Source organism: Phyllobates terribilis, unplaced genomic scaffold (genome assembly GCF_046119375.1).
Source record: "Phyllobates terribilis strain yellow unplaced genomic scaffold, ASM4611937v1 Scaffold_2__4_contigs__length_985480577, whole genome shotgun sequence".
Lineage (NCBI taxonomy): Eukaryota > Metazoa > Chordata > Amphibia > Anura > Dendrobatidae > Phyllobates > Phyllobates terribilis.
The window spans coordinates 2,844,232-2,870,033 of NW_027362762.1; the positions used below are offsets into that span (position 1 = coordinate 2,844,232).

Below are 25,802 nucleotides of genomic sequence, written 5' to 3' on the forward strand. Positions count from 1 at the left end.
CTTCTTCCTCGAAACACGGTGAGTTGAGTTAATGCCAAAGAGCTCAATTTTTGTCTCATCTGACCACAGCATCTTCTGCCAATAACTCACAGAATCATCCAGGTGTTCATTGGCAATCTTCAGACGGACCTGCACATGTGCCTTCTTGAGCAGGAGGACCTTGCGGGCACTGCAGGATTTTAACCACTTCGCACCAGAGCCTGTTTTTGCCTTCGTGACCGGGCCAATTTTTTCAATTCTGACCACTGTCCCTTTATGAGGTAATTACTCTGGAACGCTTCAACGTATTCCCCTGATTCTGAGATTGTTTTTTCGTGACATATTGTACTTCATGATTGTGGTAAAATTTCTTCGATATCACTTGTGTTTATTTATGAAAAAATCGGAAATTTGGCGAAAATTTTGCAATTTTCAAACTTTGAATTTTCATGCCCTTTAATCAGAGAGATATGTCACACAAAATAGTTAATAAATAACATTTCCCACATGTCTACTTTACATCAGCACAATTTTGGAACCAAAATTTTTTTTTGTTAGGGAGCTATAAGGGTTAAAAGTTGACCAGCGATTTCTCATTTTTCCAACAAAATTTACAAAACCATTTTTTTAGGGACCACATCACATTTGAAGTCACTTTGAGGGGTCTATATGACAGAAAATACCCAAAAGTGACACCATTCTAAAAACTGCACCCCTCAAGGTGCTCAAAACCACATTCAAGAACTTTATTAACCCTTCAGGTGCTTCACAGGAATTTTTGGAATGTGGAAGAAAAAAATTAACATTTAATTTTTTTCACAAAAATGTTACTTTAGACCCATTTTTTTTTTTTATTTTCACAGGGGTAACAGGAAAAAATGGACCCCAAATTTTTTTGTGCAATTTCTCTTGAGCGTGCTGATACCCCATATGTGAGGGAAGACCACTGTTTGGGCGCACGGCAGGGTTCGGAAGGGAAGGAGCGCCATTTGACTTTTTAAATGTAAAATTTGTCTGAATAATTAGCGGACGCCATGTTGCGTTTGGAGAGCTCCTGATGTGACTAAACAGTGGAAACCCCCCACAAGTGACACCATTTTGGAAACTAGACCCCTGAGGGAACATATCTAGCTGTGTGGTGAGCACCTTGAACCCCAAGGTGCTTCATAGAAGTTTATAATATGGAGCTGTAAAAATAAAATTTTCACATTTTTCCCACAAAAACGCTTTTCATCCCTTAATTTTGCATTATCATAAGGGTAACAGGATAAATTGCACCATGAAATTTGTTGTGCAATTTCTCCTGAGTAAGCAGATACCCCATATGTGGAGGCAAACCACTGTTTGGGCGCACGGCAGGGTTTGAAAGAGAAGGAGCGCCATTTGACTTTTTGAATGGAAAATTTGTTTGAATAATTAGCGGACGCCATGTCGCATTTGGGGAGCCCCTGATGTGCCTAAACAGTGGAAACCCCCCTCAAGTGACCCCATTTTGGAAACTAGACCCCTTAGGGAACTTATCTAGATGTGTGCTGAGCACATTGGGAGACATAATAAACAAATCAGTAGCGATGAAGAATTGGTTTTATTTATTTTTTACGCCGTTCCTCGTGTGATATAACTGATTAGATTACTTTATTCTTCGGGTCGGTGTGATTACAGCGATACCAGATTCATATCGGGTTTTTATGATTGACAACTGTCACACACTAAAAGACGCTTTTTTTGCAAAATCTAGTTTTTGCATCGCCATATTTTGAGAGCTATAATTTTTCCATATTTCGGCCGACAGTCATGTGACGGCTTGTTTTTTGCGGGACGAGTTGACATTTTTATTGGTGCCATTTTTGGGTACTTGACATTTTTTGATCGGTTTCTATTCCGTTTTTTGGGAGGTAAAATTAACAAAAACCAACAATTCAGGAATTGTTTTTTGAGGTTTTTTTTTATGCCTTTCTGCGTGTGGTAAAAGTGATCAGACAGCGTTATTCTTCGGGTCAGTACGTTTACAGCGATACTACACGTACTGTATATTTTTTTATGTTTTGGCGCTTTTACACAATAAAACAATTTTATAGAAAAAAATATTTTTTTTGCATTGCTTTATTCTGAGCGCTATAACTTTTTTATTTTTCGGCTGATGGAGCTGTATGGCGGCTTTTTTTTTGCGGAACAAGATGACGTTTTCAGTGGTACCATTTTTATTTATATTTTCTTTTTTGATCGCATTTTTTTCCACTTTTTGTTTGGCGATATGATGAAAAAGCATATTTTTTTGCTCCGTTTTTTATTTATTTTTATTACGGTGTGCACAGAAGGAGTTAATTAGTGTGACCGTTTTATAGCTCGGGTTGTTTCGGACGCGGCGATACCAAATATGTGTACTTTTTTTGGTTTTGTAAAAATATACGGATTTATTGGTTTAATATTTTATTTGTTTTTATTTATTTTGTGTTTTTTTTTTTTAACAGTTTAAAACTTTTTTTTTACTTTTTTTTACATTTTTACTTAGTCCCTGTATGGGACATTAATTTTTATAGGTAAGTAAGACGACCCCCTCTCCTCCTTCTATCTTCTATATGCCGCGATCACTATAGATTGCGGCATATAGAACATAGCAAAGGGTTAACATCACTGGGACCTGATCCAATCAGGTCCCGATGATGTCCCCTGTCAAAGCTAACGCTCTGCACCGGAATCGCAGCGCTTGCAGGACCCTGGGGGTCCTGAGCGCTGCGAGACCACCCACCGTTATTAAACGTCGGCGCTGCACAGAGCCCAGCAAGCCCCGACGTTTATCTACAGTGGGCGGTCGGGAACCGGTTAAACCTTTAAGGCGTAATGTGTTACCAATGGTTTTCTTGGTGACTGTGGTCCCAGCTGCCTTGAGATCATTAACAAGTTCCCCCCGTGTAGTTTTAGGCTGATCTCTCACCTTCCTCATGATTAAGGATACCCCACGAGGTGAGATTTTGCATGGTGCCCCAGATCTATGTTGATTGACAGTCATTTTGTATTTCTTCCATTTTCTTACTATTGCACCAATAGTTGTCTCCTTCTCACCCAGCGTCTTACTTATGGTTTTGTAGCCCATTCTAGGTCTATGATCTTGTCCCTGACATCCTTAGAGAGCTCTTTGGTCTTGCCCATGTTGTCGAGGTCAGAGTCTGACTGATTAAGTCTGTGGACAGGAGTCTTTTATACAGGTGACTATGTAAGACAGCCGTCTTTAACGCAGGTAACGAGTTGATTAGGAGCGTCTAACCGGTCTGTAGGAGCCAGAACTCATAATGGTTTGTAGGGGATCAAATACTTATTTCTCACTGCAAAATGCAAAAAAAAACTATCTCATTTATACAATGTGATTTTCTTGATTTATTTTTTGGATATTCTATCTCTCAATGTTAAAATTAACTGACCCTTAAAATTATAGACTGTTCATGTCTTTGTCAGTGGGCAAACTTACAAAAACAGCGAGGGATCAAATACTTATTTCCCCCACTGCATCGTCTACTCCATTCACATCCACAGCTGCATTCACAGTCATGTCTTCTACTCCAGTCACACACACTACCATGCTCACAGTTGTATCTTCTACTCCATTCACATCCAGAGCTGCACTTACAGCACCTCACATCTCACTGCTGCCCCCTGCTGGTTCAGAGCCTAATGATCTAGAAGTTGATATTCTGGCTGTCGCCTCCTCCACTATTTCTCTGACGCGATCAGACCCAGCTCTGATCTCTGACTCTGCAATCACAGCCGGAGCTGCATACATAGTTCTGCTGAAATCCATGGGAAAGCTCCCTAATAACAGCCCGTTATCTATAGCTGCACACGATGCAACGCACGACGCTGTGTCCCGTGAGCTCGGCACTTGTGTGGATGCAGCTTTGTCTGTGATTGGAGTACAAGGTGTAATGTAACCTGTGCCCTCAGGTGTACTGGGAGAATGGCGCTCAGATCACCGCGCCACATGACAAGGAGATCCTGAAGTGCGTGGAGCAGCACCCGGAGCCCTGGGCCGACTCCTGGAGCGTGAACCTGGCCGACACCAGCCCGCTCATGAGGGACCCCCTGCAGGCGATCACCGAAAGCTACATGGCGGACCTCCGGACCCTCTGCTTCCACAGGTACCCGCTGGTCAGGTGACTCTCGTCCCCTTTAAATGAGGTGGGGTCCTTAGCACTGACCCCTGTGTGATCCGCAGGGAGCTGAACCAGACGACGCGGCTGAGGTTCGTCCACACGTCCTTCCACGGCGTCGGCCACGATTACGTCCAGTCGGCCTTCGGCGTCTTTGGCTTTAACCCTCCGATTCCCGTCCCTGAGCAGAAGGACCCAGACCCCAACTTTACAACCGTGAGATGTCCCAACCCTGAGGAAGGCGAGTGCGTGCTGGTAAATACCCCCCTGTGATCAGTGCCTCCCCCCTGTGATCAGTGCCGCACCCGCAGTACAGGCACGGAGCCGCCCCATAACCATGTAATGCCGCGCGCTCTGCTCGTCCTAGGAGCTGTCTCTCAGGTTGGCTGAGAAGGAGGGCGCCCGGGTGGTGCTGGCCACGGACCCCGATGCCGACCGCTTGGCCGTGGCCGAATGTCAAGACTCGTAAGCAGCCTACATTTAATAAAAAATAAGTGACCCCCTGATTCTGGTAGATCAGCTAGGAGGACGGGCGGTGTTAACCATTGACTGCCTGGCACGTCTCCTCAGGGGCCGCTGGAGGGTGTTCTCCGGTAATGAGCTGGCCGCGCTCCTCGGGTGGTGGACGTTCTTCTGCTGGGACAAGTCCGGTTCGACGTCCAAAGTGCAGGAGGTTTACATGCTGGCCACCGCCGTCTCCTCCACCATCCTGCGGGCCGTGGCCGCCAAAGAGGGATTCCAGTATCAGGTGCGTCCTGGTATGAATTGAGGAGTCCGTCAGCAGGAAGGCGTCAGGTTGTGTTGGGGGTTTTCTGAAAACTTCTGCAACTTTCTAATTGACACTTGTCTTTGCTTTTTTTTTCTCCTCGCCGTTTTCATGATCTCTCCACTTGCTCAGATGCTTCTCGCAGATGAGGGTTTGTTACAGTTGACCCCGGACTCCAGGGGAGACACTTGCGCTGCTGATGTGTTTTTGTCTAAACTGGATACAGTTGTAACAAACCCTCAGCTGTGTGGGGAGGATTATACAGGGTCTTCATTCATTGACTGCAAGCAGAGCTCTTGGAAAGTGATGAGATGTTGTCGGTGTGTTTGTTGGTACCCCTGTAGGTTTGTTGGTACCCCTGTAGTTTTGGTGCCGGTTCCTGCAGCATGGCCTCTTCTCTTACAGGAGACGCTGCCCGGATTTAAATGGATCGGGAACCGAGTGAAGACCCTCCTGGAGCAGAACAAGACCGTCCTGTTCGCCTTCGAGGAATCTATAGGTCAGCGATTGACCCTATATGTGGGGGTTGTCGTGATTAGAAACCCCCCTCCATGTACCCTGTAAGGGAATTATCCCCTAAAGGACGTCTGGCGCAGATAGCTGGGCCTTGCACTAGCCAGTCCTGGGTGATGTGAACAGCTTTCAGCATCTGGGCACAGATCGGGGACCTGTAAAGTAAAACCCCCTAAGATGCTGAAGCCAATATTGATTGCAGCATCTAAGGTGTTTGATGGAAGGGCCTCCTTTCTTTACTTTTCTCTCCTTTCCTCTTCTAGCCTTTTCCTTTCCTCTTCTCGCCTTTTTCCTTTCCTCTTCTCGCCTTTTTCCTTTCCTCTTCTCGCCTTTTTCCTTTCCTCTTCTCGCCTTTTTCCTTTCCTCTTCTCGCCTTTTTCCTTTCCTCTTCTCGCCTTTTTCCTTTCCTCTTCTCGCCTTTTTCCTTTCCTCTTCTCGCCTTTTTCCTTTCCTCTTCTCGCCTTTTTCCTTTCCTCTTCTCGCCTTTTTCCTTTCCTCTTCTCGCCTTTCCTCTTCTCGCCTTTCCTCTTCTCGCCTTTCCTCTTCTCGCCTTTCCTCTTCTCGCCTTTCCTCTTCTCGCCTTTCCTCTTCTCGCCTTTCCTCTTCTCGCCTTTCCTCTTCTCGCCTTTCCTCTTCTCGCCTTTCCTCTTCTCGCCTTTCCTCTTCTCGCCTTTCCTCTTCTCGCCTTTCCTCTTCTCGCCTTTCCTCTTCTCGCCTTTTTCCTTTCCTTTTCTCGCCTTTCCTCTTCTCGCCTTTTTCCTTTCCTTTTCTCGCCTTTCCTCTTCTCGCCTTTTTCCTTTCCTTTTCTCGCCTTTCCTCTTCTCGCCTTTTTCCTTTCCTTTTCTCGCCTTTCCTCTTCTCGCCTTTTTCCTTTCCTTTTCTCGCCTTTCCTCTTCTCGCCTTTTTCCTTTCCTCTTCTCGCCTTTCCTTTCCTCTTCTCGCCTTTTTCCTTTCCTCTTCTCGCCTTTCCTTTCCTCTTCTCGCCTTTTTCCTTTCCTCTGTATAAAGGGGCAGAGCCCTAGGACGTGCAGGAAACTGCTGCAGATCGTTCCTTCTTTTATGCTGCAGACCATTTCTTCCTAATTCTCCAATTTCCTTCAAGGCTTCATGTGTGGCACCGCCGTGCTGGATAAGGACGGGGTGAGCGCGGCCGCGGTTGTTGCAGAGATGGCGACGTATCTGGACAGCGTCGATCTGACCCTGGAGCGGCAGCTGATCCACATATACGAGATGTAAGCAGGCAGAGCCGTGCAGTGGGACGCTCTGCAGGTTTCTAAGCTGTTTTCATTCTTTACCATTTTTAGGATCTCTAATTGCTGTCAGTGAATGGGAAGATTCTTTATTTTTTTCCTGGGGCTGAAAACCCATCATGACCCAATTCATTTTTGCAGCTGAGGGTTTGTTACATTTGTGTTTATTGCACAGCACAAATGTCTTTCTCCTCTCGTCGGGCCGGGGCCCCTCTCGTCGGGTCGGGGCCCCTCTGTCAGCCTCTGTAGTCAGTGAATAAACAGTTACTTCAACCTCAAACAGACATTTTGGATGGTGTACTGAGGTCTGGACAATCAGTGACACCTGGTGGTCACAAGACAGAATTGCACACAACTTAGTGTTTTTTTTTTTTTAAGATGAAGTTAAAGGGATATTCCCATCTCCAAAATCATATCCCAATATGTAGTAGGTGTAATAATAATAATATTAGGAAATATCTCCAATTGGGAATGTATTATAGTTTTACTGATTTGCTATGTCTTTTCTCATGTGTAGGAGTTGCAGGATCTTAGGTATCCATGGTTACAGCCACTAGCAACTAGCTAACTGTCACTATATCAGTGGATGTAACTATGGATACCTAAGGTCCTGCAATGCCTGCACATGAGGAAAGAGACCTAGCGAATCTGAAGAACTAGACTACATTTCTAATTGGAGGTATTTGCTAATATTATTATTACACCTACTACATTTTGGGATAGGATCTTGGAGATGGGAATACCCCTTTCCTGCAAAAAATAGTAATCCTGCCGTTACTTTGATTCTTCATTTTGTGTTTTTACTTTTTGTTTTTCTGACTTTGCTACATTTTGCTCCTGTGATTAATTTTTTTCCCCGCGGACCCGCCACGGGTCTTGTGCTGTCCCCGCGGACCCGCCACGGGTCTTGTGCTGTCCCCGCGGACCCGCCACGGGTCTTGTGCTGTCCCCGCGGACCCGCCACGGGTCTTGTGCTGTCCCCGCGGACCCGCCACGGGTCTTGTGCTGTCCCCGCGGACCCGCCACGGGTCTTGTGCTGTCCCCGCGGACCCGCCACGGGTCTTGTGCTGTCCCCGCGGACCCGCCACGGGTCTTGTGCTGTCCCCGCGGACCCGCCACGGGTCTTGTGCTGTCCCCGCGGACCCGCCACGGGTCTTGTGCTGTCCCCGCGGACCCGCCACGGGTCTTGTGCTGTCCCCGCGGACCCGCCACGGGTCTTGTGCTGTCCCCGCGGACCCGCCACGGGTCTTGTGCTGTCCCCGCGGACCCGCCACGGGTCTTGTGCTGTCCCCGCGGACCCGCCACGGGTCTTGTGCTGTCCCCGCGGACCCGCCACGGGTCTTGTGCTGTCCCCGCGGACCCGCCACGGGTCTTGTGCTGTCCCCGCGGACCCGCCACGGGTCTTGTGCTGTCCCCGCGGACCCGCCACGGGTCTTGTGCTGTCCCCGCGGACCCGCCACGGGTCTTGTGCTGTCCCCGCGGACCCGCCACGGGTCTTGTGCTGTCCCCGCGGACCCGCCACGGGTCTTGTGCTTGCGCCGGCAGCATTTGTTTTCCTTTTCGGGCTCCTGGCTGCCATGTTTACCTGTCACCCCCTGATGTTGATGCCCATTGGTCGGCTGGGGAATGACGTGGAGCGCACCCCTGCCCTTGTTACAGATCTGCCGTCGGCCATGTTTTCTCATCGGTCTCCTTCTCGCCCTTTCCCAGGTACGGTTATCACATTTCTAAGACGTCGTATTTCTTGTGCTACGATCCGTCCACCATCAAGAGGATATTCGAGCGGCTGCGGAATTACAGTGGGCCCAAGCAGTACCCACAGGCGTGTGGGGCGTACGGCGTCCTCCATGTGCGGGACGTGACGATGGGATACGACAGCAGTCAGCAGAACAAGAAATGTGTAAGAGACTCACCACAAGTCCCGTAATGTCCTGCTGTTCTGTACATGGTGAGATCCTTGGGGCGCCACTGACCGGACGTCTCTTGCAGCTGCTGCCCGTCAGTAAGAACAGTCAGATGATCACCTTCACCTTCCAGAACGGCTGCGTGGCCACCATGAGAACCAGCGGCACCGAGCCAAAGATCAAGTACTACGCCGAGATGTGCGGACCCCCCGGGCAGGGGTAAGGTTTCCACCGGGCTCCTGGCCACTTTTACATCCTTATTATCCTTAGTATACCACTGGGTCACTGTAGAGTCCTTTGCTGCCTCCTGGACCCTCTTAGGTCTTTATGGGCCTCTCTCGGACCCTCGCGGGGGCTGTAGTTGCCTCTCCCGGACCCCCTTGGGGTCTGTAGGTGCCGCCCCCTGGACCCTTGTGGGTCTTTAGGTGCGTCTCTCGGACCCTCACTGGGGCTGTATAGTTGCTGTTGCCTCTCCCTTACTCTCGCGGGGGTCTTTGGTTGCCTCAGCAGAGTCGTTGCCCCCTCGCTGACTCTTCTGTGTCTTGCAGGGACCGGCCTTTCCTGGAGGAGGAGCTGAAGAAGGTGATTCGGGCTCTGGTGGACGAGTTTCTGGAGCCCAGTAAGAACGGTCTGATCTGGAGGTCCCTGTGATCGCGCCCGTCACCCCAGGCCCCGGTGTTGCACATCGTCGGCTGGAATGGTGGAGAGATGACCTATTCAATGCACTTACCTGTGTGTGATCCCATGCAAAGCATTGTGGGTGGTCACGCGTCTTAAAGGGATAGTCCAGAGTCCCCCTCCCCCTTCAGTTTAAGGTTTTGTGTTCGGTTTTGTCTGCTTTCGACCAAATCACTTTTTTTGTTTTTTATTCTAATGTCTTTAAGACGAGGTCGGCTCTGACCTTTGCTGAGGTTCTTAAAGGGGTACGGTCACGGGAATGACTGTTCTATCGCCACGAGGGCCAAGAATCGCTTAAGGTCATGGTGCGTAGACGACTTGACCACTGAAAGAAGATGGAGAAACTTGAGTTACTTTTATGTTGTTTTGTTCTGTGTTAAGTTATTAGTTTTTTGTTTTTTTTCTGGCGGAAGCACCACGATCAGCGGCGGCGCCACCACGATCAGCGTCGCCGCGGCCGGACGCCCGGGATTCTCGCCATAGAGTATTATGTTACATTTTTTCTGTTCTGCTGCTCTCGAGATTCGCGCACAGTTGTAGAGATTTTCTCACTTTCAAGCTTTGCGTTGAGAAAGCGCCGGGCTGGTAATGAGTCTAAACCAGTGGTCTCCAGCGGCCCCCACGTGCCGGGAGCTGCAGTTTCGCCACCTGTTGGATATCTGCGCTGTAGACTCGCGGGATCTTGGCGACTTTCTAATAGACTTTGCCTATCGATTCCGCACCTTTTTCAATAGCTCTGCTTCCTGTCAGTGAATGGGACATCTCTACTCATACTGAGTGTCTGGATCACCCGTCCTTACCTGGTCCATAGTTTGTTACGATGTATCAGTCTGGATTGCAGGTCCATACATTCTAACGCATCCTCAGCTGCGAGAAGTGTGTCTTCCATTCACTGACTGTAAGCCATGACTGACACCCGGCCGGTGGTGGCCATGGTTTAGTTCATGGGGGACGGCACGTTGCTCCGCCACTTCTCGCCAGGACCTACTAATCAGAGGAGGATCGCGGGGGCTCCGGTACCGGAGGGCAGGAGGAGGATCGCGGGGGCTCCGGTACCGGAGGGCAGGAGGAGGATCGCGGGGGCTCCGGTACCGGAGGGCAGGAGGAGGATCGCGGGGGCTCCGGTACCGGAGGGCAGGAGGAGGATCGCGGGGGCTCCGGTACCGGAGACCACCGACTGTCGCTGCATTGGGGTCCTGCCGATAGTTTTGCTCAGCTGTAGTCAGGACCATTCTTCAGACTGACACAAGCAGAGATCCTGAGTGCTGAGTGTAGCAGTATATTGGGGAGTTGCACTGTCAGGGTCCGTCTCTGCCGTTCCCTTCGCCCCCGCAGTCTTTGCCGTCTCTTCCATCTATCAGATAGGTAGAACTTTGCTGATTTCTCTGCACTTTATCTCCAGCACCTTTCTCCCCTCGCCTGCGGCTGCCGCCATGTGTGCCGGCGGCTGGAGACAGAACCACTGTCCTCCATATCATACGTATAAAGCTGCTGCATCTGTCCGTCCTGCGGAGCCCGGTGATGCGTACAGTCAGTGTCCAGGAGCCTTATACTCCTGTCACATCCAGAGCTGCAGCTACTCTTGTGCTGCTTTCCTATTCTCATTTCTCTTTACCCCCTGCTGCAGGTTTAGAGAAGCTTATAGATGACATTTTGCTGCTTTGCATTGTGGGAGATCTAGTTTTTGCACCATTCACTGTCCATGGGTTAAGCTGTAGTGCATTGTGGGAGAACAGATGCAATATTTGGTTTGGGTTTGTCAGCAAAATACCAAAACACTTGATTTCTTTGACCCAAAATCCAAGCGTCCTCCCCTTCCCCGGGCTGCGATTCCCCCTCCAGAGCTGCGCTCACAATGGTGTCCAAGCTCTTCACACTGCCCTCCTGCCAGCTCCCAGAGGATTACTGATATGTTGTGCTGCATTATTTTGTGGGAGCAGCACAGTGCCAGCATATTCCTACTGGCAGCCATAAATGATATTTTCTGCAGCTCTGGGTGTAACCGGAGCACTTGGCTCGTGGTCGACCCATTAGATGTAGATTTCACCTGGTGATAGCCCGGTTGGCGACGACTTCTTACCCCCCATGGAGGTCCTGCTCGTCAGAGCTCTGCGCAGGTGTCGTGAGGGTCGCTGTACCGCTGGGTGTCCGTCGATCTGCGCTGTACCGCTGGGTGTCCGTCGATCTGCGCTGTACCGCTGGGTGTCCGGCTATCTGCGCTGTACCGCTGGGCGTCCGGCTATCTGCGCTGTACCGCTGGGCGTCCGGCGATCTGCGCTGTACCGCTGGGCGTCCGGCGATCTGCGCAGTGCCGCTGGGCGTCCGGCGATCTGCGCAGTGCCGCTGGGCGTCCGGCGATCTGCGCAGTGCCGCTGGGCGTCCGGCGATCTGCGCAGTGCCGCTGGGCGTCCGGCGATCTGCGCAGTGCCGCTGGGCGTCCGGCGATCTGCGCAGTGCCGCTGGGCGTCCGGCGATCTGCGCAGTGCCGCTGGGCGTCCGGCGATCTGCGCAGTGCCGCTGGGCGTCCGGCGATCTGCGCAGTGCCGCTGGGCGTCCGGCGATCTGCGCAGTGCCGCTGGGCGTCCGGCGATCTGCGCAGTGCCGCTGGGCGTCCGGCGATCTGCGCAGTGCCGCTGGGCGTCCGGCGATCTGCGCAGTGCCGCTGGGCGTCCGGCGATCTGCGCTGTACCGCTGGGCGTCCGGCGATCTGCGCAGTGCCGCTGGGCGTCCGGCGATCTGCGCAGTGCCGCTGGGCGTCCGGCGATCTGCGCAGTGCCGCTGGGCGTCCGGCGATCTGCGCAGTGCCGCTGGGCGTCCGGCGATCTGCGCAGTGCCGCTGGGCGTCCGGCGATCTGCGCAGTGCCGCTGGGCGTCCGGCGATCTGCGCAGTGCCGCTGGGCGTCCGGCGATCTGCGCAGTGCCGCTGGGCGTCCGGCGATCTGCGCAGTGCCGCTGGGCGTCCGGCGATCTGCGCAGTGCCGCTGGGCGTCCGGCGATCTGCGCAGTGCCGCTGGGCGTCCGGCGATCTGCGCAGTGCCGCTGGGCGTCCGGCGATCTGCGCAGTGCCGCTGGGCGTCCGGCGATCTGCGCAGTGCCGCTGGGCGTCCGGCGATCTGCGCAGTGCCGCTGGGCGTCCGGCGATCTGCGCAGTGCCGCTGGGCGTCTGGCGATCTGCGCAGTGCCGCTGGGCGTCTGGCGATCTGCGCAGTGCCGCTGGGCGTCCGGCGATCTGCGCTGTGCCGCTGGGCGTCCGGCGATCTGCGCTGTGCCGTGAGCGGCCTCCACATGTCTGTACTGAAGCTTATTGCACTGCGGTTGGTGATGTCTTCCCCCGCGGCTCTGGTTTCATGCTCGCTCCAGGGTTACCCTTTTTGCACTATGTCATATTGCACTGCTCCGGTCTGTCCTACGATGAAACACTATATATATAGATGCAACCTCCTCTAGGGGGCGCTGCAATGTGCCTAGGTTATAGCCAGATTGAGATTTCAGCTGCTGTGGAGGAGGGGATGTGACTGTGTGCCTCGGTCAGACCTCCGAGAAGCAGCGCCCCTCCCAGTGCAATACTATATGTGCTACCAAAGTGCCCACATCCCTTCTTGTCCTCTTTGCTTTACCCCATGTTGATGACCTCTTTTTTTGGAGGATGTCACTTCTCGTACCAGTCAGACGAATGAACAGTTCGGTCATGTATCAATTAGCAGCTGTTTGGGACTTGACCATTCAGGATTCAAGTTGTCCAGGGCTTGGATGTGGGTGACCTCTCCACTGGCTAGGTCAGTATCTGATTACTGGGTGTCCCCCCACCGATCGGCTGTCAGTGGCTCTGGCATTGACCTGATGTCCACAGTGTAGAAATAGAACATCTCGGTCCCGTACACCTTTGTAGTTGCCGTTCAAGGAATGGCAGCTCTGATCATTAACTTCAATAGGAGCTGAGCTGCAGAATCGCCACCCCATGATGTACGGAGCTGGGGGTATTCTGTACTGAGTACATCCGGCCACTGCCAGAGCTTCTGACCTGTGATCATTGGGTGGTCTCAGGTGTGTGACAAACCGATCTCATATCAATGACCTATCCTAAGGATAGACCCATTATTATCTGAGTAGAGGACAACACCTTTTAAATTGTTGACAATCAGAATAAAACCACCATACCTTACCATTCAACTACAGAAATAAGGTCTATTGTGTCCACATGAAGATGACCAACCTGAGTTCTTGGCGGCTCCCACCTGGTGTTCTGAGACCAGGTATCATTTATTGGGGAAGGTGTCACCCAGTTGAAAAACCAAAGAATTGCTTCTCTACTTCCCGCGAACCTCGTTGGCCACTCAAGACATGCTTCTTTTTGAAGGCTCTTAATGTTTTTGAGGAGGACCATGAGTACTGGGAAGCCTACTTGCTCTATTCCACACATTCACAATAGTTGCCCATCATGTGGTTCTTCAATCAATGTCCACCAATTCCTCAAACGACCAGTTCTGGTCCAGGGTTCCTTTAATCCCAGTTGGCTTTACCAATAGTTGGCGGTATGTTATTCTTGACTCAGTTGACAGGTTTTTTCCCACTAATTGCTACAACCCTGCAATTAGTTGGATGGACGAGTCTATTAATGTCCTGTTTTGGGTTGCGAGGCGAAGACGGGACAGCTGTTTGTATATTGCACTAGCAGGGCCTACATGTACATAGACCCTACGGTTATTGCTTGTATTGGCGGGACTGTAGTAAAGTCCTCCATTTTCAAGGTTCTTCGGAGAATGAGGTTGAGAATCGTTCAATGGTTGCTTGTGATTTTGGTTTTTGCTTTTGTTTCTGTAATTTAATATCATTCATCCACGTGTCACAGACTGAGATGAGAACCTTTCACTGCTCGCGAAACCTGCTCCGTACTGAGCGTCTGCCCCCGCAACGGTCTCTCTTCCCATTTTCCCCAAATCTTTAAAACTTCGTCAACGTTCTTGCCGAAGAGTTCAGTCACCAACCGGCCTATGAGTTGAAGCTCTTGCGATCTTCTGGTTCCTCTATTTATTCCACATTTTCTGAAAACATCAGATAACCAGCTACGGTTGGGTTGAGGACACTTGTACTAGTGGTGGTTCTTCTAAGCAGCATTCATTGACCATGTAACTTCGTGAACTGAAAATCCATTTTTGAAGAGATGGGAAAATTGTCCGAGACTGTGTCCATACATGTAGTTAGTATAGCTTCTAATCCACCCAAATCCATGCCTATATCCTTAAACAAGAAGACCACCCCATCCATTGGACAAATCACTGTATGGTCTAACTGAGCTGATTGTGGGGGTAAAGCCGGTGAATCACTACACAGGGTTACACTGCTGATGACCTTTTAAGAGGGTGTCAAAACTAGAGAAACTTGGCCGCTTCCTTCCAGAATTGGCGCCACTGCTGTCCACAGGTTGTGTGTGGTATTACAGTTTGACCCATGGACCGGTTTGGTGATGTTTTTGAAGAAAGCAGCCATGTTTTTTTCTAATTCTGGACTCCCCTCCATATCCTCCTCATATAAGGAAGCTACGGCTGTATAGACTTGTTCGTTTTTCATGGTTACCTCGTTATGTTGATGTTTTATTGATTTTTCTACAGACTTGTTGCAGGTATATCGTATTTTTTTTAATGTGATTTATTGTGTAACTGGTGTTCAAATAAACTCTGGTTATTATATTTGTGTTTGGATGTGATTTACTTTTTGCAATTCACTTATACAATCTTTCATGAAGAAGGAAAGGGGGAAGCCGAGGAGCAGAGGGTGGAAAAGTCCCCACCGCTCTGCTGACCCCATAACTGCAGAGTCCAGACCTCCTCTGGTATCAGCACAAACACTGCGCCTCCGCCGGGGGGCTTCATGGTCGGTGACTACCTCTTGAAGCTCATCAAGAGAATGCCAAGAGTGTGCAAAGCAGTAATCAAAGCAAAAGGTGGCTACTTTGAAGAACCTAGAATATAAGACATATTTTCAGTTGTTTCACACTTTTCTGTTAAGTATATAATTCCACATGTGGTAATTCATAGTTTTGATGCCTTCAGTGTGAATGTACAATTCTCATAGTCATGTTATTACAGAAAAATCTTTAAATGAGAAGGTGTGTCCAAACTTTTGGTCTGTACTGTAGGAGAGGCCTCCATCCTGTGTAATGTAGGAGAGGCCTCCATCCTGTGTAATGTAGGAGAGGCCTCCATCCTGTGTAATGTAGGAGAGGCCTCCATCCTGTGTAATGTAGGAGAGGCCTCCATCCTGTGTAATGTAGGAGAGGCCTCCATCCTGTGTAATGTAGGAGAGGCCTCCATCCTGTGTAATGTAGGAGAGGCCTCCATCCTGTGTAATGTAGGAGAGGCCTCTGTCCTGTGTAATATAGGAGAGGCCTCCGTCCCGTCTAATATAGGAGAGGCCTCCGTCCCGTCTAATATAGGAGAGGCCTCCGTCCCGTCTAATATAGGAGAGGCCTCCGTCCCGTCTGATAGAGGAGAGGCCTCCGTCCCGTCTGATAGAGGAGAGGCCTCCGTCCCGTCTGATAGAGGAGAGGCCTCCGTCCCGTGTGATAGAGGAGAGGCCTCCGTCCCGTGTGATAGAGGAGAGGCCTCCGTCCCGTGTGATAGAGGAGAGGCCTCCGTCCCGTGTGATAGAGGAGAGGCCTCCGTCCCGTCTGATAGAGGAGAGGCCTCCGTCCCGTCTGATAGAGGAGAGGCCTCCGTCCCGTCTGATAGAGGAGAGGCCTCCGTCCCGTCTGATAGAGGAGAGGCCTCCGTCCCGTCTGATAGAGGAGAGGCCTCCGTCCCGTCTGATAGAGGAGAGGCCTCCGTCCCGTCTGATAGAGGAGAGGCCTCCGTCCCGTCTGATAGAGGAGAGGCCTCCGTCCCGTCTGATAGAGGAGAGGCCTCCGTCCCGTCTGATAGAGGAGAGGCCTCCGTCCCGTCTAATAGAGGAGAGGCCTCCGTCCCGTCTAATAGAGGAGAGGCCTCCGTCCCGTGCAATGTAGGACAGGCCTCCGTCCCGTGCAATGTAGGACAGGCCTCCGTCCCGTGCAATGTAGGACAGGCCTCCGTCCCGTGCAGTGTAGGACAGGCCTCCGTCCCGTGCAATGTAGGACAGGCCTCCGTCCCGTGCAGTGTAGGACAGGCCTCCGTCCCGTGCAGTGTAGGACAGGCCTCCGTCCCGTGCAGTGTAGGACAGGCCTCCGTCCCGTGCAGTGTAGGACAGGCCTCCGTCCCGTGCAGTGTAGGACAGGCCTCCGTCCCGTGCAGTGTAGGACAGGCCTCCGTCCCGTGCAGTGTAGGACAGGCCTCCGTCCCGTGCAGTGTAGGACAGGCCTCCGTCCCGTGCAGTGTAGGACAGGCCTCCGTCCCGTGCAGTGTAGGACAGGCCTCCGTCCCGTGCAGTGTAGGACAGGCCTCCGTCCCGTGCAGTGTAGGACAGGCCTCCGTCCCGTGCAGTGTAGGACAGGCCTCCGTCCCGTGCAGTGTAGGACAGGCCTCCGTCCCGTGCAGTGTAGGACAGGCCTCCGTCCCGTGCAGTGTAGGACAGGCCTCCGTCCCGTGCATTGTAGGACAGGCCTCCGTCCCGTGCAATGTAGGACAGGCCTCCGTCCCGTGCAATGTAGGACAGGCCTCCGTCCCGTGCAATGTAGGACAGGCCTCCGTCCCGTGCAATGTAGGACAGGCCTCCGTCCCGTGCAATGTAGGACAGGCCTCCGTCCCGTGCAATGTAGGACAGGCCTCCGTCCCGTGCAATGTAGGACAGGCCTCCGTCCCGTGCAATGTAGGACAGGCCTCCGTCCCGTGCAATGTAGGACAGGCCTCCGTCCCGTGCAATGTAGGACAGGCCTCCGTCCCGTGCAATGTAGGACAGGCCTCCGTCCCGTGCAATGTAGGACAGGCCTCCGTCCCGTGCAATAGAGGAGCAGCCTCCATCATAGAGGAGAGACCTCCATCCCGTGTAATATAGGAGCAGCCTCCATCATATATAATAGAGGAGCAGCCTCCATCATATATAATAGAGGAGCAGCCTCCATCATAGAGGAGAGGCCTCCATCCCGTGTAATATAGGAGAGGCCTCCATCATATATAATAGAGGAGCAGCCTCCATCATAGAGGAGAGGCCTCCATCCCGTGTAATATAGGAGAGGCCTCCATCATATATAATAGAGGAGCAGCCTCCATCATATATAATAGAGGAGTAGCCTCCATCATAGAGGAGAGGCCTCCGTCCCGTGTAATGTAGGAGAGGCCTCCATCATATATAATAGAGGAGCAGCCTCAATCATATATAATAGAGGAGCAGCCTCCATCATAGAGGAGAGGCCTCCGTCCCGTGTAATATAGGAGAGGCCTCCGTCCCTTGTAATAATCTAGTTGCCGCCTTTGAACTGACTCTAGCTTCTTAATATCCTTTTTAAAATGTGGAGCCAAAACTGGATCCCATATTCCAGATGTGGCCTCACCAGTGATTTATAAAGGGGTAACAATACCTTGGGATCGTGGGATTTTATTTCTATTTTTATACATCCTAAAATGTTTGCTTTTGCAGCTGCTGCCTGACATTGAGTACTGCAGCTCAGCTTATTTGTAACCAGAATACCCCGTCCGTCTCCTTTTCTGTAGTTCCGAGTATTCTCCCATCTAATGTGTATGCAGCGATAGGATTACTCCGTCCCATTATTATACATTTATCTACATTAATCTCATCTGCCAAGTGTTTGTCCATTCAGTCTCTTATCCAGATCGTTCTGCAATATCGTAACGTCAAGATCAGATTTTAATATTCTGCATAGTTTGGGGTCGTCAGCAAAAACTGAAACTTTACTCACAATCCCATCCCCAAGGTCATTAATAAAGAGGTTAAAAAGAATCGGTCCTAGCACAGGTCCCTGCGGTCCCCACTGCCCCCGGCACAGATCCCTGCATTCCCCACTTTCCCCCGGCACAAATCCCTGCATTCCCCACTGCCCCCCGGCACAGATCCCTGCATTCCCCACTGCCCCCCGGCACAGGTCCCTGCGGTCCCCACTGCCCCCCGGCACAGGTCCCTGCATTCCCCACTGCCCCCGGCACAGGTCCCTGCGGTCCCCACTGCCCCCCGGCACAGATCCCTGCATTCCCCACTGCCCCCCGGCACAGATCCCTGCATTCCCCACTGCCCCCCGGCACAGATCCCTGCATTCCCCACTGCCCCCCGGCACAGGTCCCCGCGGTCCCCACTGCCCCCCGGCACAGGTCCCCGCGGTCCCCACTGCCCCCCGGCACAGATCCCTGCATTCCCCACTGCTATATCCCATTTAGAGAATGTACCATTTATTACGACCCTTTGTTTCCTGGCATTTAGCCAATTCCTTACTCATCTGCATTTAGTTCCCCCAAGTACATCACCAAGCACAATGTCGAGCGTCGGATGGAGTGGTGTAAAGCCGCCTCCACTGGACTCTGGAGGAGACGTGTTCTGGATCACACTCCTCTATCTGCGTCTGATGGAAGAGTCTGGGTTTGGTGATTCCAGGAGGACGTTACCCCCTGACTGCATTGTGCCCTCTCTACAGGTGGTGGAGGAGGATAATGCTATGGGCTGTTATCAGGGGGCGGCCGGGGACCCCCAGCTCCAGTGATGGGAAATCTTAATTTTCAGCACAAGACGTTGGGGACAACTGTATCTTCAGCTTTGTGGGAACAACCCTTTTCTGTTACCCATGACTGTCATATAGACATGAGGTGGGGGGTGTAGAGCATGAGCGGCTGCCCAGAGCCGGGACCTCAACAACATCCAACACCTTTGGGTTGAACCAGAACGGAGATTGTGAGCCTGACCTCCCCCCCAACATCAGGGTCTGACCCCACAAATGCTCTTCTGAATGAAAAGGCGGACTGTCCCATAGACTCCTCCAAAATCTTGTACAAAGTCTTCCCAGAAGAGCGAGAGCCGTTATATCTGCAGAGGGGCCGACTCCATACTAATGTCTGTGGATGTACGATGGGAGGCCAGAAAATCTCCTGGAGGTTGGATGTGGATGGGGGCACATACTTTTTTTTTCATATAGTGTACTTGACCCCAGGATATAGGACTCTAGTGGGCAGAGGATCAGAAGAGGTAACAAACTGTCTGGGGGAAGACAACTGTAAATGCTCCTTCCCTTCAGTATTACCAGTACGTGGAGCAGTATGATTTGTAATGTGTCCTCAGATGAAGATGGCCTTGACTTTAGTTGAGTTATCTCAAAAGTTCACTCCTCGCAAACTGATCTGAAATCCAGAAAAGTCATCAAGGGGTTCTCGGATTTCCATACGTTATACACTAGTGATGGATAAAATGCACATCAGTTGCTATAGATGTTGCTCTAAGTTCTTGTGTAAGATGCTTTTGCTTACACGCCAATCACCAAGCTACTGTTTCAGCCCAGGCCTGGATGCCACAAATAATAAAGGCTGTGTCTGAGAGCAGGAGGGAGGTTCCCTGGTTAGGGACAATTAGCATGCAGCACCTCCTGTCCCAGGCCAGTAGGGGGAGCTGGCTGCCCCTATAAAAGCTGGAACTGGGGGCAGGGTTAGAGAGACCTGAGACCGTGACTGAGTCTAGTCCCAGAGAGTAAGGGTCAGCAGCAAGCTGAGGAGGTCGTGAGGCAGTGGAGGAACTGCTAGCCAGGGACGTACGGCGCTGAGAGCCTGTCCTGGCAGAGAGGGAGAACCATCTAACCGGACATTGGAGTCTGAGGCTGTAAAGACTCTAAATCCAGCAGCAAAGAACCAATCCGCGAGGGATTTCATGTCCCTTGGCCTAAGAAGCCCGGAGGCTCCGCCACAACAGAAGGGACCAGCAAAGCCAAGAGAGGCTAGAGGTAAAAGGAGCCCAAGTTGCAAGCCATACGGGCGAGGATACACGGCACGCTCAGGGACGTGGGCTATTATACCACGAAGAGGGGAATAGTCAGAAAGAGCATAGAGAGCACGGTAGGCCTACACCCTCACCCTGACCAGAGGGGCTTCCTGAGTGTTCTCAGACATCCAGGCCCCCTTCTAGCCGGTACTGTTGTTGGGTCATTACTATCTGTTACAATAAAGACCCTGAACTGTTTAAGCGGACTCTGCATTCTGACTATCGCGGCCGGAACTATCACCCCCAACATCCACCTACACTACCCTGGGGCTACACTCCTCCCGTGGGGAGTCATACCATTCCTGTGCTGCTCACCAACACCAGCCCCAGCGGTCTGCCCTGCAGCAGCGGTTATCCCTTACTGCAATCCACGGGTGGCGTAGTCGGACTTTCACATGTATTTGTGTATATATATGTATGTATGTATATATATATATATATATATATATATATATTATATAAAGAGACTGCCACCATTTTAGCCTGAGCACGGGACCGGGTTGCCACTACTAGCCCCATCAGCACCGCGCAACCCAGAGACCCGGTCTCGAGTACCCCACGGCCCAGGGGGCGAGTCAGCTTTCTGGCGTAGTCGGCAGGATTGTGACCAACCCGCCACAAACGGGTATTGGTATTGTGTGCCTGAAAAGACTGTATACGTACCTTAAAAAGAGATTTCCCACCATCCGGAGCCGTTTCCCGCCATCTTCAGCCATTTTCCCGCCATCGGGCGCCATCTTCGGGACGCCGCGCGGGAAGAAGAGGGGCGTGGACGTCAAAACCGCGCGAGACCTGAAGCCCCGCCCTACGCACCGACGCTGCGCAAGGTCCTGGAAGGAGAGAGCGCGACGCTGACGTCACCAGGACGCGACGCAAGGTCCTCGTCCGGAGCAGCTCAAGCGGAGCCGCGGCCTACAGAAGAGGATCAATGGAAGGTAGGCCACGGTTAACTAGGGGGGACGAAGATGTTGGAAGCGGAGGGGCCCACTACCACCAGCGTGGCTGCAGCAGCGGTGGCTGCCCCAGTACTCAGGGGAATCCCATACATTAAGTGACTTTAAGGAAAGACTGCACAGTTTATTTAAAGTCTATCCCTTAACAGAAGAACAAAAAATCAGCATACTGACAGGGCAGTTAACCGGTGCGGCCCAACGGGAGGTAAAATCATGGTCAGCTGAGGAGAAAAGGACTGTAAAGGACATTCTGGCCCGGCTGCGGGGTACCTTTGACACCCGCACCTCAGCTGAAATTAAAATGCGGTTCTACGGATGTAAGCAGCGGACACAGGACAGCATCAGAGATTATGCCCTAAATTTACAGGAAGCCTTGAGAGCCATCAACAAGCTGACCCTGGCAGCGTGCAGGATACAGATAAACTATTAACTGAACAGTTCATAGAAGGTCTGCTGTCCAGCGCCCACAGAACCCAGCTGCGCCTCATGGCCTTTCCGAACCCTGGCCTGACCTTTGCCCAGTTTAAAGATAGGGCCATCAGGGTGCTCCGTGAACCTGCACCAAGTGGCGCTGTAACCCCCCGGCTCCCTGCTCTCACTTACCACCAGGAGGCGGCGCCCTCCTCTACGGACTCTGTGGGGGCTGATGCACAGGCCCAGAACCAAGCCCCGTTCTAAAGATCTGCACCATCAAGTCCAGGAGCTGACAAAGAGTGTTGCGGCGTTGACCAGGACCGTCCAGTCGTTACAGGTGGACCCGTCAGGACCCATCGAGCTGGCTTCCAGTCCAGAGGATGTCCGTCCGTCGACAGAGGAGGACCCCGTCGTTCAGAGGGAGGCCCACAGACCGCTACGCAGAGGATGGACAGCCCATTTGCCGTCGATGCAACCAGCCCGGACACATTTCCAGGTACTGTAATTTAAGCGGGTCCAACCTGGGGCAGAGGGCCAACCCCCAGGCATAAGGTCACCAGGCCCTTACAATTGGCATAATAAGTACGTTGGGGGGCGCCCGGTTTTACCCGTGGTGCTGGACGGTATCCCCATGAGCGCCTTGCTGGATACCGGGTCGCAAGTAACCACTATCCCTTATGTACTTTTTAATCAGTATTGGAGTGACGCTGATATAACACGCTATCCAGACAATGACTTGAGCATCATCGCCAGCAATGGCCAGCCCGTGCCGCAGGTGGGGTTCAGACAGATGACCATTAAGATTGGTAAAGTTGAATTGCCGGCACAGGGAGTGATTATTGTGGACATTGATCGTCGTGAAAGTCACCCTAAAATAACCTTGGGTACTAACTTGATTGAAAATTGTCTTTCAGAAATAATTGTAATTTTGCAGCAGGTGGCGATGAATGCTAGTTCCAGCCAACAGAGAGTCCTCCAGAAAGAGATAAGGGCTCTGATGAGACGGCAACAGGTAGAATTGTCTGGTGGTGAGATCGGTAGCGTAAGACTGAGTGACCCGTTCCCCATTTCCATGCCTCCCGAAAGTGAAATGATGATCTGGTGTCGGACTGCAATCGGGTTGAGAGGAAGAGACTACCAAGCCATGGTAGAACCCGTGTACTCAGACAGCAGGCCCACCATTTTGACAGCCCGGGGGGTGGTTGATGTCCGTCATGGGAGGGTGCCCGTCCGCATCCTCAACATTGGGGAGAGGGAGGTACACTTACCCAGGTACGCTACACTCGCCAAACTGTTTACTGTTGAACATAAAGCTGTCAGGGCTGTGGAACCCTTGCCTCCATCTCCTCAGGCGGAGGGTAATGGCTCCCAGAAACAAAAGGAGGACTGGTGCCAGAAACTCCATGTGGGTGCTGACTCCACTCCCCTGCACCAAAAACAAGGAGTCTACCGGGTGGTGCAGCAATATGAAAGAGTTTTTAGCAAGCACCCATTGGACTTCGGCCAAGTAAAGGGGGTAGAACACCACATCCCCACGGGGAGCCACCCACCAATAAAAGAGAAGCACAGACCTGTACCCCCTGCACATTATCAGAACGCAAAGGGCATGCTGAGAGAAATGAAAGAAGCTGGGGTCATTAGAGACAGCTGTAGCCCCTGGGCAGCCCCCTTGGTTCTGGTAAAAAAGAAAGACGGTACCATGAGAATGTGAGTCGACTATAGACAAATCAACCGTATCACCCACAAAGACGCCTACCCGTTGCCTAGAATAGAGGAGTCTTTGGCCGCACTAAAATCAGCTAATTTCTTCTCTACTTTGGACCTTACTAGCGGGTACTGGCAGGTTCCTGTGGCAGAGGCTGACAAGGAGAAGACCGCATTCACCACCCCGATGGGACTGAGCGAGTTCAACTGTATGCCATTCGGGCTCTGCAACGCACCCGGGACCTTCCAGAGGCTGATGGAATGATGTCTAGGGCACCGAAACTTTGAGACGGTCCTACTTTACCTGGACGACGTGATTGTATATTCAAAGACCTACGAGGACCATCTGAAACACCTGGCAGAGGTGTTCGAAGCCCTGGCAGGCTTTGGCCTGAAGGTGAAGCCCTCAAAGTGTCACCTGTTGAAACCGAAGGTACAGTACCTAGGACACGTGGTGAGTGCAGAGGGAGTAGCCCCCAACCCCGACAAGGTTACAGCAATCAAGAGCTGGCCAAGCCCCTCTAACATCAAAGAAGTGAGGCAATTCCTCGGGTTGGTAGGCTACTACCGAAGGTTCATCCCTGGGTTCACTAAGATGGCAGCTCCTATGCAGGACCTCCTAATAGGTCAGTCCAAAACTAGAAGTAACAAACCACCCTTCAAGTGGGATAAGTTGGAAGAGGATTCCTTCCGCCATCTGAAGATGGCCCTCATGGGGGATGAAATTCTGGCCTACCCTGATTATGGCCAGCCTTTTATCCTCCACACCGACGCCAGTAATGTGGGGCTAGGAGCCGTACTGTCCCAAAATCAACAGGGCAGGGAACGAGTGATAGCGTATGCCAGCCGGAAGCTGAGGCCCACCGAAAGAAACCCGGAGAAATACAGCTCCTTCAAGCTAGAGTTATTGGCAGTGGTGTGGGCCGTAACAGAACGGTTTAAACATTACCTGGCCTCTGCAAAGTTCACTGTGTACACGGACAACAACCCGTTGACACATCTGGACAATGCTAGACTTGGTGCCCTAGAGCAGCGGTGGATGGCCCGGCTGTCAAATTATGACTTCACGATCAAATACCGAGCGGGCCGAACCAATGCCAACGCAGACACACTATCAAGAATGCCTCACTTACCCGACGGGGAAGAAGATCCAGAAGAGCTGGAGGAGGTGGAGCTCCCTGCTTTTCACCGGTATGGGGCCACCCAATATTCCCACAGCGTAAGAGACAAGAACGTAACCACCGTCATGTTCAACCCCTTACCTCATCACGGCTGGGCTGAAACGCAGGATAGTGACCCTGCAGTCCGCCTGGTGAAAGAGATGCTGACCCAGGCAGACGCTCGCCCTGATCCGGATGCTCCAGAGGAAGCTAAGCAGCTGTGGAAGGAGAAGAGCAGATTATTCCTCTACGAAGGTAAGCTGTGCAGAAGGCTTGTCAACCACCGGACACACGAGCTGACCTGGCAAGTAGTGGTCCCAAGACGAGATGCGGCTATGGTTCTGGAGGCCTACCATGACAGAGCGGGACACTTCGGTTGGAAGAAAGTAGAGTTCCTACTGAGAGAACGGTTCTTCTGGATAGGTATGAGAGGGGCCATAGAGAAGTGGTGCAGGGACTGTGGCCCATGTAACCTAAGAAGGAAGGACCGTACCAGCCAGAAGACACCCTTGAGGCCCATTGTCACCAGGCAGCCTCTTGAGCTGGTAGCTCTGGATCATGTGAAATTGGCTCCAAGCCGGTCGGGCTACATCTATGCCCTGACAATAGTGGATCACTATTCCCGGTTCCTGGTGGTGGTCCCGGTTAAAGACTTGACAGCCCAAACGGTGGCCAGAGCCTTCCAGCAACACTTCTGCCGCCCACATGGGTATCCGGAACAGGTACTGACAGACCAAGGTCCAGCGTTCGAGGCTGAAGTCTTCCAAGAGTTCTGCAACCTCTATGGCTGTAAGAAGATTCGGACGACGCCTTACCACCCACAAACCAATGGGATGTGTGAGAAAATGAATCAGATAGTCATTGATCTCCTCAAGACGTTGCCCCTGGAAGAACGCAGCCTGTGGCCAGAAAAACTGCCGGACCTGATAGACTTATACAATCATATCCCGGTGAATGCTACCAACTGCACCACGGCTTACCTGATGCGAGCAAGACCAGGTAAGCTGCCTATGGACCTGGAGATGGGAGTCCTGACACCCGAGGACACCTCCCCAGATGCGGACTGGGATACAGAACGGCGGCTACAGTACAAAAAGGTACAGGAGAGTAAGGAGAGGAGCCTGGCTCAAGCAAGAGAAAAGCAAGAGAGGCTCTTCAGCCAACACGCCCCTGCTGGTCCCCTGGAACCTGGCGAGCAGGTCCTGAAGCGGAAGAGAAGGCTTCACAAGCTAGATGACCAGTGGGAGAGAGACCCGTACACAGTACTGCCGTCCAACCATGACAACTCGAAGGTATGTGTAATAAGCAAGGATGGAGGAGAGACCACAAACACTGTCTCCAGAGACCACCTAAAACGGTGCCCCGAGCAACTACAGAGTGCAAGTGAAGATCAAGATGACCTTGAGCCTGCAGTGGACAAGGAAGAAATGGTCAGCACAGTTCTCGGAGAGTTCT

General features: G+C 52.0%; 1 protein-coding gene across 1 annotated transcript in view; it reads left to right on the top strand.

The window, feature by feature from the left end:
- PGM2L1 (phosphoglucomutase 2 like 1) overlaps window positions 1-11,512 on the top strand; it is a 40,622-nt gene extending 29,110 nt beyond the window's left edge. The window contains exons 6-14 of the mRNA XM_073661071.1: window positions 3,919-4,112; window positions 4,190-4,379; window positions 4,492-4,589; window positions 4,695-4,872; window positions 5,296-5,389; window positions 6,506-6,635; window positions 8,364-8,553; window positions 8,643-8,776; window positions 9,106-11,512. Coding sequence (XP_073517172.1) covers window positions 3,919-4,112; window positions 4,190-4,379; window positions 4,492-4,589; window positions 4,695-4,872; window positions 5,296-5,389; window positions 6,506-6,635; window positions 8,364-8,553; window positions 8,643-8,776; window positions 9,106-9,208 — 1,311 coding nt within the window. The 3' untranslated portion in view covers window positions 9,209-11,512. The remainder of the gene's footprint in view (window positions 1-3,918; window positions 4,113-4,189; window positions 4,380-4,491; window positions 4,590-4,694; window positions 4,873-5,295; window positions 5,390-6,505; window positions 6,636-8,363; window positions 8,554-8,642; window positions 8,777-9,105) is intronic.
- Window positions 11,513-25,802: the final 14,290 nt, after the last annotated feature.